A 14258-nucleotide genomic window follows, 5' to 3' on the forward strand; every position below is an offset into this window, starting at 1 on the left:
AGAAAATGTGGTACATTTACACAATGGAGTACTACATAGTAGAAAAAATAATAACATCTTGAAATTTGCAGGCAATGTATGGATCTAGAAAACATCATTATTGAGTGAGGTAACCCAGACCCAGAAAGACAATTATCACATGTACTCACTCATAAGTGGCTTTTAGACATAAAGCAAAGAAAACCAGCCTACAATTCATAATTCCAGAGAACCTAGACAACAATGAGGACCCTAAGATATATGGATCTAATTTACATGGGAAGTAGAAAAAGACAAGATCTTCTGAGTAAATTGGGAGCATGGGGACCATGGGAGAGGTTTGGAGAGGGGGGAGAGGAAGAGAAGGGAGCAGAGAAAAATGTATAGCTCAATAAAATAAAAAAAATACTTTGATGGTAGGGAAAGCCACTTAGTAAACCTGGACAAATGTCACTTCCCATATTGTCACTGATAATTCATTACAAAACCGTGGGACTTATGGATCATTAACTCTAGCATTATTTGAGATGTCATTACAGTAAAGGGTGATATATTAATTAGGAAAATTTCCTTTTCACATAAATGAGTCAAAGAGCATAATGAATGCCATTAATCTTGGGAAGTCAAGAGGGAATGATGCTGTGTCCATAATGCAGTAAGAAGTCAGGCTCAGAGATGAGTGTCATAGGCAGTTTAGTTACTGTGGGTTATAAGAAGCAGTTTGGTGAATTAGAGGCTAAGATCAGCTCATTGTTCTCGGTCCTACAACCACTAAGATTCAGAATCTGAACTAAGGCATAGTCTTGTGACTTCAGACCTGGTATGTTGTTCCTCATTGTGCCATCTTCATTGCTTATAATATAACCACCTGTCCAGTACACATTCCAATAGGCATCTCTGCTATGCTTTGTCGGTTATGCTAATACTCTGTTTACTTCCCTGCTATCATCTGGCATTGATTATATCTGTTCTATGCTAATTGAAGCACAATTAATAAAACTTCAGAGACAGATACTGGGGTTCAGCCTGAAGACCAGAAAAGCAAAGCAGCCAACCACTGACTCTTACCTCCATCTCAGTGCAAAAATGGCGATCCTGCCTTGAGGAAAACTCAGAATGAGACTGAGACAGAGCTGTCTCCTCCTGTCTTATAATCCTCTCTAGTGCTGGGACTAAAGGCCTGCACCACTACCGCCTGGGGTTAAAGGTGTGTGCCATTGCTACCTGGTCTGTAAGGCTGACCAGCGTGGCTGTTTTACTTTTCTGATCCTTAGGCAAGCTTTATTTATTAGAATACAAATAAAATGCCACTTCAGGTAATATATTGAGGATTATAATAAAATGATTAAAATGAAAATGGTTCACAAACAGTGCCATACATTTCTCACAAGATTCAGTTTTGCATTGTTAGGTAGTTGTCTTTGTTCAGGGCCATTGGATGACAGTGAGGAGATGGAACTTATAAAGATTAACAGAAATGTGCTATTAGTGCCCTAGAACAGACAGAAAACTCATCCACACCAACAAGGGAGTCTATATGGACCAGAGCAGCGCTTTGACCTGGATGTGAAAGGGCTGGAGATGCAGAAGAGCACTCCAGATGATTGTCTGTAAAGACAGACCCAGTGAGTGAATGTGTGTTGATGTTCTGAATGTCAGCCCTCTGGACTCATGGACTATTTGCCCCAGCCTCCCTCCAGAAGCCGGGAAGACAGGAGCTCAGCACATAATAGTATGATGCTATGCTCTTGGGCTCTTTTGGGGGGCCAGCCACCCAGTTGCCAAATAAATCACACACAGAGGTGTATTCTTGGTTATGAGTGCCCAGCTTTATCTTGACTCGTTTCTTATCTGCTTTTCTTAATTTAGATATCCCATCTGCCTTTTGCCTCTGTCTGGGCTTTCCCATTCTCTTACTTCTGTAAATCTCACTCTTACTTTGTGGATTGCTGTGTAACTAAATGGCTGGTCCCTGATGTCTTCCTTCTTCTCGGGTACTACTACTCCCAACCCTCTTTGCTTATTTCTCCTACTCAATATTCTCTCTGCCTGCCAGCCCTGCCTATTTTTTCTCCTGCCTCACTACTGACCATTCAGAGCTTCATTAGATCATCAGGTGTTCTAGATAGGCAAAGATTCACAGCTTCACGGAGTTAAACAAATACAGCATAAACAAAAGTAACACACCTTAAAATAATATTCCCAACACCAGATAACAGTTTGACTTTTAGCATAAACACTTCAAGCCTGTTAAATGTTAAAGGTTATTTATAAAGATGGACTTTTTTTTTTTTAATCCACTGGTATTAGTTGATTTTTTTTTCCCAGATCAGGCATGTGAATTTGTTGACAAGGATCAGCCAGCTGTCTAAATTGAGCTGAGTTAAAAGCCTAAGTAGATCTGAGCAATGACCATTCTGCAACACTGACCTGAACATAGAAGGATAAGGATAAGGCATTCCTGGGCTGGGGGCTGAGAGGATTGTTGATTGAGAGGATGGTCCAGGTCTCAGAAAGTAATTTTCTGAAGTGTATTCACTGCAGAGGAATGACAAAGCAAATGGACTACTTGTAAAACTTCCAAGAGGTGGGTTTAGGAACTCTGAAATTAATGCACAGGCTTTTCAGTTACCAATGGTTGACTAAAATCAACGTACTGTTTTCTTTTTTCTTTTTTTTTTTTTTTTCTTTTAGTTTTTTCGAGACAGGGTTTCTCTGTAGCTTTGGAGCCTGTCCTGGCACTACTAGCTCTTGTAGACCAGGCTGGTCTCGAAGTCACAGAGATCTGCCTGCCTCTGCCTCCCGAGTGCTGTAAAGTAAGGGATCGGCCTTGAGTCATCAGATTTTACCTGCTGAGTCCTCTTGCTGGCCAGTGTTTTTTTATGGTTTAAAAATATGCAACTATTCTATATTCTAGATACTAACTCCTGTCTGAAGTGTAGCTGCAAAGACTTTATCCTGCTCTGAAGCGTTCCCTTGTCTGTGTTCATTCACTGTGCAAGTCTTTACATTCCTGTGATCTCATTTGTCAGTTCTTGGGTTTATTTCCTGTGCTTTTGAAGTCCAGTCAGAAAGTTGTGACCTATGGCCACATCTTGAAGTGTTTTCTCTATATTTTTCTCTAGTAGTTTCAACACTGGATTTTATATTAAGGTCTTTGATACATTTGAATTAATTCTTGAGCAGGGTAAGAGATAAGAATCTATTTTATTCTTCTGCAGCCGACTATCAAGTTTAGCATGCACAATTTGTTAAATAGACTATTTTTCCAGTGTATATCTTTGACATTTGTCAAAAGTGAAATAGCAGTTACTGTTGGGGTTTATTTTTCTGCCTTTTTTCTGTTTCATTGGTGTACATACCTCTTTTGTACTGACCCTGTACCGTTTTGTCCCTGTAGTTTATAGTATAATTTGAGGTCAGACAATGTAATGCCTTTAAGGGTTGTTCTTTCTGGTGTGGACTGCTTTGACTATTGGTGCATTTTGTCTTCCTATTTTAGTTTTTTAAAGTTCTTTGAATAATGTTATTGGGATTTTGATAGGAGTTGCATTGAATCTGTAGATTTCTTTTGTTAATAGAGCCATTTTTATGATTTTATTTCGTCTTTTGGGACAGTTAATCCTGTTGCTGTTTACTTAATAAATTACAGAACCAGATGAGCTGGCTCATGATCACCATGGGATTGTTATAGAGACTGTTTTCTTTCTCATTTTTGTTCAAATTGTGTTCTTTTTAGATCAAAGGAAATGGTCCTGAACTTTGGTGATATGGTTGCTCACTGAAGTAATTTCCTGTGTTTGTATATTGGCCATCTGGGGAGTCCTGCTTCAGAAGCCAGGCATCAGCACTCACTGGCATCTATCTTGCTTTCCCTAGAAGTAACTCTAGGTAGAAGGAGTGAAACAGCAAACCCCAAATATGCTTCTCTCAGTCCTGTCCTGAGCTTTTATTCTAGGTTTCTCTAATGCCATGAATAGCATTCAATTCACAGCCTTGCTATGAATTGATAGGGTGTGTCTTCCTTAGAGACGGTCATAAGCTGTTCTTTTTGTTTCCTCCTCCTCCTCTTTTTTTGGGGGGGGGAGAGCAGGGTTTCTCTTTGTAGCCCTGACTCTCCTGGAAATTACTCTGCAGATCAGGTTAACCTCGAACTCACATAGATCCACCTCCTGAGTACTGGGATTTAAGGCATATGCTACCACACACTGCCAAACTTTTTTTTAAATACTCAAAGGCATGAATTAAAACTTGCCTCACCCATTTTTCTTAAATAAATATATGCAACCTTCAGCCAACATCATAGCTGGAGAAGTTGTACAGAGTAAATCAATCCTCTTTCCCTTTAGAAGGGTAGGAAAGTCATGGTTAGGATGCTTGTGTAGATCCATAGCACCTAACTTCATGATCTGGGCAACTGAAATCCCAGCTGACCCCTGGCTGGTGATTTGTCAACACTCTGGTATGTCCTAACATTGCCAAGGAGGCTGGCAGGATTTAGAGAACAGGAAATAAGCTGTTGGGAGATAAGGCGGGCAGCTGTGCATTGCAGGCAGGAGAGGAAATGAGAATGAGCCAGCCAAGCAAACATTGGCGGTTCTACTTCACTTTTAAACGAAGAAGCAATGGAAAGACTTCTTCTAATTCAGAGTCATTCACCTACTCAGTTGTGCCAATTAGAACTTGGGGTGAAGAAGCCTGGGAGTAAGGACCGCATTTCTGCATCTCAGCTTAGAATTTCAGAAGGGTAAAACTGAGTCAGTGTCTTGTTTATCCAACAGTAGCAACTGTGTTATCTTAAGATTTAAAAAACCTACTTTAATATTAGAGATAATCTTAAATATGTTTTGCCTCTGCTTTTTTTGTGTTTGTGTCATTGTGCAGGTTATTTTTCATGAAGAGGTATTTCCTTAGTAGCAACTAATTTTGTGATCACACATGGCAGTGGCCACTGGTGGCAGAAACATCAATTTTATAGACATCCTTACAGTAGATAAATGTTTACTGTGCCCACCCAAAGAAACAATTTAAAAACAGCAGTGATTAATATGGTGTACCTGTTTGTTGTATTCTGTTCTTTGTAGCCATTCTGAAGTGGTTGTGGGCTTCCGGGAGGAAAGCTTCTCAATGGAGACCAATTTGTAACCACCCACAGATTTGTGTATTGCAGTTTTCAGGCCAAATCACTGTCAGACCTGAAGGAAGTAAAGGAATTTGACTTTATTGACTGTTAGGAGATTCTGAATTTTATGATACATTCAAATGTTGTTTAAAGACTTAAGCTGATGAATTTTTTAAATAATCAAATCAATTTAAATAATCAACTAGATTTACACAAGCAAATCTTAATTTGTTGCTCCCTTATCCATACCTGAGAGGTCCACACTTCTGTACATTTACAACTCTTTAATTGTGTGGAGAGCACTGTATTATGCCTGTTGAGTAAACTGAGCTCTGTGGGCAGAGATGCCTTAATTTCTTTCTTTGGCATCTAATAGTGTTTAGTTCATCTTAAGCATACAGACAGTATTTGCTGTTGTCAAAGTGCCTTAATTAATTTGAAATGATTTTTAATACTTTTTATAATTCAAATATATAATTTAATAATATTAAAGCTTCCAATTATAATATCATTTCAGAATACACTAAAAATGACTGGTCATTTTGAAGATGTCCTCAGCAGCATAGATCCTGCCTTCACAGTGATACTTATAGCACATTATATCAGCCACAGACATGTAGAGCTGGCCAGAGCAAGCAAGGCGTCTCAGTGTAGGACATGGCTGGATGGGACTACTTAGTGTTTGCATTATTGGAAGTTGAATGTCGCATGGTAGCTATCAACTGGATTAAGTTAAAGATTGCTGGGGTTTTAAAGATCACAACCTGACTGCTTTCTTTGTTTTTAGTTGTGTTATTAAGATGCTGTAATATCTTTACCTCTTTAAACATTGAGGTAAACAAACTAGGGTGGGCTCAAGGCAGACTAAGTCAGAGAACCTTCAAATCAGGTGTACCCACTGCATGGTTCTGAGAAGTTACAGGATTTGTGTATTGTTGGTCTGTAAGGAGGAAGTATTGCAGACATAAGGAAGGTATGGCATTGGAGGAGATCCATTAGGCCTCAGTTACTTCAACTGCAGAACCTAAGTTAGAGCTTGGAAACCTGTAGTGTTGTCTGACGTTTCTGTCCTGCCCAGTTCCTGCAGTTGTTAAATCCCAAAGAAATCACACAGAGGCCTGCATTAACTATAAACTGATTGGCCCATTAGCTCAGGCTTCATATTAACTCTTATAACTCGTATTAGCCCATTATTATCTATGTTAGCCATGTGGCTCGGTATCTTTTTCGGCGAGGCAGTCACATCTTGCTTGCTCTGTGGCTGGTCACGACTGCTGCAGACTAGGACTTCCTTCTTCCTAGAATTCTCCTGTTCTCCTTGACCCGCCTCAACTTCCTGTGTGGTTGTCCCACCTATACTTCCTGCCTGGCTACTGGCATTTATTTAAAATATAATTGACAGAATACAGACCATTGTCCCATACCACTTCCCCCTCTTTTTTTTTTTTAAAATAAGAACTCTGAATCTAATATTCTTTGTTTAGCTTTTCTCCTGACCATTAGCCCTAATAACTTGTAACCAGCATTCTAAACAAAGGAAAATATCCATAGATCATTTTTGGGAATGTGGGCATAGTTTTCCAGGCTACTTCCTGCTGATTAGGGGCACTGATAATCTTATGGGGACCTAAAGAAAATTTAGAATTATGTTCAAGTCCTGACTGGAGTATCCTGTGAAGCTTGATTATCTTAGGCAACATTTTGAATCTTTTCTTACTGGAGATTTCTTCCTTGATCAAAACTGATTTTTCTTAACTCAGAGTAAATCCGTAGCCTCTCATTTTCTGTGGAAACAAGCAAAACCTCTTCTCCAAAGTAACATGTCTTTTGACTTCAATTTTGAAGTCAAGGCATTTTCAAAATACCTATCTTGGAGTAATTCAGCAGCATTTATAAACAAATATCTTTTAGCAGCTGTTGTTCCTTCTTCAGCATTCAAACAATTAAAAGAGAGCATAATAACATACAGTATCCAGACTTCTGTGTATTTTTCATCTTTACATGGCTTTATTTTAACCTATTTTATTTTTTTTTACTTTTAATTTTTGGCTTTTTGAGACAGCTTCTCTGTGTATCTTTGACTGTCCTGGAACTCCCTCTGTAGACCAGCCTGTCCTTGAACTCACAGAGATCTGCCTGCCTCTGCCTCCCAAGTGCTGGGATTAAAGGTGTGGGCCCCCACACCTTGAACTCACAGAGATCTGTCTGCCTCTGTCTCCCAAGTTTTGGGATTAAAGGCATGTGCCACCATATGCCTTAAATTGTGTAGAGAGCACTGTATTATGCCTGTTGAGTAAACTGAACTGTATTTGAATAAATAAAGCTTGCCTGAAGATAAAGGGCAAAACTAAGTCACTAGAGGCCAGGGAGTGGTGGCACACTCCTTTAATCCCAGTGTTTGGGAGTCATACACCTTTAATTCTAGCACTGTGAAGGTGCATACAGGAACAATATGACTGGGCAGAGAGGAATATAAAGGGGAAGAGACAGAAACTCACTGAAGTGTGGCACATACCTTTAATCTCTGGACTAGGGAGACAGAGGCAGACGGATCTCTGTGAGTTAAAAGTTACCCTGGGATATGAAGGCATAAGTCACAAACAATGCCACACCAGTTTGGAATTATGATTAATAGGGTGGTATTTATTTAAAGAGGAAAAAACTTACAGATCACCGTCCCAGACAACAGCCCTTTGCACAATCAGGAAGGGAGTCTAGTCGCTGGCAGAGCAGGAAGTGAAGAGAGCGAGCGGAGGAAGTAGCCACTTTTTTAAAGGGAGAGAGAGACCACGCCCCAATGGGCTGGTATCTCAGCAGCTATTGGTTGGAGGGGCAGAAGGACCTCCCGCAACAGGGATACACAAAATAGATCCAGAAACATATCCAGGTGGTGGTGCCTCACACCTTTAATTCCAGTGTTTGGGGTCACACGCATTTAATCCCAACATTAGGGAGGTAGAGATAGGAGCAATTTGGCTAGACAGAGAGAGAACTATATATAGAGAGAAACAGGAACTCACTGGAGTATGGAGTCTGAGATTTGGTGAAGATACAGTGCAGTCTAGGCCGTCTGGGGATCTCCCCTTTAGTCGGAGCGTTGGTAGTCTGAGGTAAAAGGTGTCTTTGTGGCTTACTGCTCTGTTTCTCTGATTTTCAGCTTTAACTCCTATATCTGTCTTTGGTTTTTATTATTCGTGGTATGATACCATTTACTGTGGCACCACCAGCGCACACCTAGGGAAAGATAAGAGCGCATGCATGTCCTAATTAAATGGAGTGCTTTTGCTGATCAGTGACAGTCCTTTACTGACACATGAGAGGCATCAGTGTGTCTGTGGGTGGTCTGGGTTTCAAGCTTCACTCTGAGCTCACTGAGGGTGGTGGAAGTGATTCATAGCCTTCAGCTCAACACTAGCCACATTGCATAAGTGTAATAATGATGCTGCATTCATCACTCTCACCAGGAGGGAACAACCGTAGGGGATAGTCATGTGGTGAACCTTGAGATACTGTTTTCATCGCTCAGATTCTTGAGACTTGGCAGCTGCTTATTGCTGCATAGATGTTCCTGACTCTTAATTGGGACCACTAGACTTGCCAAGTGTTTGGTACATAGATTCACAGAACACCTCACAGATTTCCTGCCTTTTTAAATTTTACTAATATTATATCTGTGTGTTTATGATGAGGAGGGCACTCAAGTTGCTATACGTGTGTAGAAATCAGAAGGCAGATTTGTGTAGTCTGTTCTCAATCCTCCTTTTCTCAGGTTCTAGGGATCAAATTTTGGTTGTTATCCTGAGGCAAGCACCGTTACCCTCGGAAGCATATTACTACTTCCAAACCTTCTGCTTACTTTTTTAGGTAAAAAAGATATTTATAGATGAGAAACATGAAAGTAATTTCTCTAGATGTAGAATTTTCAAAGCTTTAAGTTCTTTCTAATTAAAAAAGTAGTAATGCATATTAATTTTACAAGAGGAGTCAAGTTCCCTTACTCATAAAATTAGAAGCTATTTTAGTCACTGTCCCTACTGCTGTGAAGATACACCATGGCCAAGACAGCTCTTCTAAACAAAATCATTTGATTTGAGACTTGCTTGTGGTTTCAGACATATGTGTTATCCTCATGGCAGGGAATAACACCAACGGTACCTGCTTCACAGGCAGGGCGAGAGGGGGAGTGGAGAGACACTGGGCCTGGTGTGGGCTTTTGAAGCCTCAGATCCAACCCCCAGTGACACACTTCTTTCAGCAAGGCCACACCTACTCCATTAAGGCTCTACCTCCTAATCCTTCTGATCTTTTCAAATAGTGCCCCTGCTGGTGACTAAACATTTATCAGGGCGATATGAGCCTGTGGGATCATTCTCATGCAAACCACCACAGAAGCTTATAACTTATTTTCTCTCCAAAAAATCCAAAACAACTTAAATCTGTCCACTGCGTGTTTTCCATATTGACTTTGTTTAGATTCTGAGCTGTTCAGAAATAAGATAGTCCAGAAAAGATAGACATTTTCCTCATTTCTTCTTCCTGGACTAAACAAGTAATACATTGATTCACAATGGAGAATTTTGTGGAAACTATTTGTTGTACATATGTGAGATTGTTGTACATATGTGAAAAACAGGTGATGATTTATGTGGGACCTCCCTTTACATATCAGTGTAATGTTTCCTTGTTTGCTCAGATGCTCAGATGTCTGCTGTCTCCTGGGACATGTCAGGTGTGTCTGGATTCATGTGGGCCTTACCCAGTTCCTATACTAATTCCCACAGTCTTGTTCATACTTTTCCTATTTAGTTTGGAATCTGAATACTTTATGGAAATGAACCTGACTAGTTGTTTTTTCATGTTTTTAACATTTTCTTGTTTTTCTAGGTTGTGCTGGTGAGATGGAATGAGCCTTATCAGAAACTGGCCACATGTGATGCAGATGGAGGAATATTTGTATGGATCCAGTATGAAGGCAGGTGGTCTGTGGAACTGGTCAATGACCGTGGGGCTCAGGTGAGTGGATGGTAGACTTCTTCCCATAAAACACTGCTGCTTCAATGTCACCAAATTAAGAGAAAAAAAAGGTTGTATGGCACTGTAGAGATGCTAAGTGGTTAAGAGTGCTTGCTAGGTCTTAGAGAAGACTTGGGTTTGGTTCAGTACCTACATGGTATCTCACCAACTATCTAAAACTTCAGTTTTGGGGGATCCCACAGCCTTTTCTGGTCTCTGTGAGCACTTGGCATGCACATATACATACATATATGCAGACAAAAAGATAATACCAACCAGGCGGTGGTGGCGCACACTTTTATTAATCGCAACACTTGGGAGGCAAAGGCAGAAGGATCTCTATAAATTTGAGGCCAGCCTGGTCTACAAGAGTTAGTTCCAGGACAGGCTTCAAAGCTATAATAAAACCCTGTCTCAAAAAATAAAAACAAAACAAGACAAAAAGCAAACCAAAAAAAGAAAAAATCCAAAATTAATACACATTTAAAATAAGAATCCTAAACTTTTGCAAGATGGATAATTATAACATTTCAGAGACCCTATAAGCAGGATTATAAAAGTATCTGTCTCACAAAATCCATGAAGAGTTTTTACCTCCATGCCTGAAACTTGACTTTGGAGATGCCATATGGCTTCTGTCTTGGCAGGTACACACTGTATTGGGGTCTACAAGGCAGTAGCTCAGTAGCCTGCAGGTCACATGCAGTGACATCTGCTAGGTGTAAGCAGTGTTTGAAGCACTTTTTATGAACACTTTGATGTAATTCTCAGTCACCCCTGAGACTGGGTCGTTACTCTCACCTTATTTTAGATGAAGGAATAGGCACAGAGACCACCTTGTACTTAGAAACCAAGGGCTGGGCTTCTCACCTATGCTCTCTGACCACAGAATTCATGCCCTTGACCTTGCAAAGCAATGCACTTCTCCTCATGGACCTGCAGATGGCTGCATTTGCAGATTCCCCTCAGGAAGGCTGAATAGTGTCACAGGGCAGCTACCATTTCCTCCTTTCCTTACTCTGAGGTATGATGGAAACAGATGTGCCAGAGGAGCCCATTCTGCTCACCTTCTAGATGAATATATTCTCAGGAAAAACGCGGGCCTCAGTCTAATCAACACTCACAATAATACCTTAATTCCTTGGGATTTTATTTTACCTGGATAGTCTGTATCTTTCAAATGTGGGAAGCTCATAACTTATTTAAAAACCAGGTGAGAAAGGAGCAGATGATGATTTTATAAACTTGAAGTGTACAGTGAAGCAGGCCATCACAGGGAAATAGTGAAAATAGTGCAAGAAACCTTCATTAGTAACTGCTTCCCGGGAACAAGAACTCCCTCTGACGAGTGCCAGACAGCCCAGCCTCACTGGAGGTAGGAGCCGGAGGACAAGCCAGACAGCCAAGACCCAGTTCTGTCATAGCAATAGCTCAACAGGAAGTCCTTGGAATGACTGTTGGACCCAGAGTAAAGACAGTGTATCAGAAAAGAGGTGAAGATGACAACAGGCAACCATACTAACTGAGAACACAACAGAAAAGAGCCATAAGACTCTCCACTTGGTCAAAAGGCTATGGAAGCAATCACATAGACATTAGCACATTGACTAAGACAGCTAAGGATGACCACGAGAAGTGCCTCAGAGAGTCCGAACTAAACAAGAAGCTTCTGCTCCAGCATCTGCCTCTGTGCTACCATATCCCATCATGATGATGGTGGACTAACTAGACCTCTGAAAGTCACCCCAATTAAATGCTGACCTTCAATGTTCCTTTGGTTGTGATGACTAAGATATATGCCATAAGTGGTTTTTTTAAATGTGTTTTTTATTCTCAAGCTTCATAGGAACTTTATTCTGAAAATTTGCTATTTTCAGCTAATAGAAGAGAAAAAAAATCCAGGACAAGATGTTCAATAACTTGCCCAGAGAGACTTACGGGCATTAAACTGAGAACCCAGACCCCATTGTTCTTCTAAAACATTCTACCACAGTGTTTCTAGACAAAACAAAAACTTCATCCCATTCTGTTTCTCTTTGACAAAGATTCATGTGTTCCTATTATATCTCTAACTGCCCAGACCTTGTTATTGTTGAAAAACCCACCCTATCAGCCAAGCAGCTGCACCACTACCTGATTCCCCCAGTGCTGTCCTTTCTCAGCAAGGACCCCGCACACTCCAGCCCTCATTATCTCCATCTGGCAGCTGTGAAATTGATTCACATGTCACACCCTTCCATGATTTTTCCATAGAGACTTTAAAACAGACACACATCAGACACAAGAAAAGTAAATCCTGGGGGCCAGTGAGCTGGTGTGGACCATAGAACACCTGGCAGCACTCAGCGCTCACAGGTGACTGTGCCTGCAGGTGCTACTGAAGTATTGCTTTAGCTCCTGACAGGCAATTTTTCTGTTCTTTTGCTGTTAATGCTGCTCACTGGTCAAGGCAGTATGTGCTCAGTACACCTGGAAAAGTGCTGGCAGAGAACAGTTCTGCAGCTTGGAGGAGGAACATCCTTGAAGGCAGTCAAAGAAAAGCATCACTGTTTAAAGGAGCGCAGATGATCCTTGCTTAGAGCATGCCCAAAGTGCTGGAGCAGTTGACACAGCTAAGCAGTGCTGTCGCCTCCTGTTTCAGTGAGAAATGATGGTGAGACCGTTATTTCAAAGCGCGTGTGGAACAGTGCCTGCATTCTTTTCCAGTGTTAGTCACTGCCTGTGCCAGGCACATACTCTGAGAGGCTCTGATGAAAAGCTGCCTCAGGCAGTGGTGTGGCCAAAATGCTGCTTAGCTTCAGGTAATCTGAGAATTCTCTTTAGTAAGTGAGACTGATATGCCTTTGCAGTCCTAAAACAATCTCCCAAAGAGATATTTCTGCTATTTTTTCCCTAGCATTTAGTGATTGTTCTCATTTGTATTTCTCCAGATTGAAGAGAGGGAGGCAGGCAGGCTAGTGTACGTCTGTCTCTCTCTCTCTCTCTCTCTCTCTCTCTCTCTCTCTCTCTCTCTCTCTCTCTCTCTGTGNGTCTGTCTCTCTCTCTCTCTCTCTCTCTCTCTCTCTCTCTCTCTCTCTCTCTCTCTCTCTCTGTGACTCCAGTGCTGAGGTGCACCCCTAGACACAACCCCCTTAGAATGGACATTTCTGCTGGCTTGAACTCATCATCTCCCTGCTTCTGCCCCCAAATCCCACCCATTCTTGTTGCCTTGTGCTGAGGGAGCCAAATAGGTCGATTCATTTGAACACCCTGTATTACCTTTCTGTGGGATGGCCAGTGGCTCTTGTTTCTTTGGATAACACCCCCAAAGCACAGGAAGCAAAAGCAGAAAGCTTTGCATAACAAAGGAAGTGACAGCCTTAGAATGAGGGTTGTTCACTGGCTAGATGTCTGATAAGGGGTTAGTATTTAGAGGTGCAAGGAACACAACAGAAAAAAAAAACCCTAAAAACCAAGATGATCCAATTAAAAACTGGACAATAGACCTAAATAAATACTTCTCCAGTGAAAACATACAGAGGAACAGCAGGTGTATGAAGATCAGCCATCATGGAAATGCACGTAAACCACAGTGAGATAGATGCCATCTCTTATGAGAAGACTGCTGTCAGAGACAGATCAGCACTAGGAAGAACATGCTCGCTGTCTGGGCCAGTCTTGACACACAGACTCGCCTCATCTGAAAGGAGGAACCTCAGAGATGATGCCGTAAGTCTGCCTGTAGAGCATTTTTTAAATTGGAGATTAATTTGGGGAAGGACCCAGCCCACTGTGGATGGTGCCACAGTAGGCATATGGTCCTGGGTTCTCTAAGAAAGCAGGCTGAGCAAGCCATGAGGAGCAAGCCATAGCAGCACCCTCTATGGCCTCTGCACAGCTCATGCTCCTGGCCCCTGCATGTGGGACTGTTTTATTACAGCCCTGCCCTGTTTGAATCTCTGTCTTTTTTTTTAAATTTATTTATTAAAGATTTCTGTCTCTTCCCTGCCACCGCCTCCCATTTCCCTCCTCCTCCCCCAATCAAATCCCCCTCCCTTGTCAGCCCAAAGAGCAGTCAGGGTTCCCTGCCCTGTGGGAAGTCCAAGGACCACCCACCTCCATCCAGTCTAGTATGGTGAGCATCCAATCTGCCTAGGCTCCCACC

At 41.5% G+C, this 14258-nt stretch overlaps 1 protein-coding gene across 4 annotated transcripts in view; it reads left to right on the forward strand.

The window, feature by feature from the left end:
- Tulp4 (TUB like protein 4) overlaps positions 1-14258 on the forward strand; it is a 153814-nt gene that overhangs the window by 81478 nt on the left and 58078 nt on the right. For all 4 annotated transcript variants that reach the window (XM_050135776.1, XM_050135777.1, XM_050135778.1 and 1 more), the window contains one exon: positions 9986-10114. In XM_050135776.1, coding sequence (XP_049991733.1) covers positions 9986-10114 — 129 coding nt within the window. The remainder of the gene's footprint in view (positions 1-9985; positions 10115-14258) is intronic.

Source organism: Alexandromys fortis, unplaced genomic scaffold, assembly GCF_014885135.2.
Source record: "Alexandromys fortis isolate MF-2015 unplaced genomic scaffold, M_Fortis_MF-2015_v1.1 scaffold_23, whole genome shotgun sequence".
NCBI classification, from domain to species: Eukaryota; Metazoa; Chordata; class Mammalia; order Rodentia; family Cricetidae; genus Alexandromys; species Alexandromys fortis.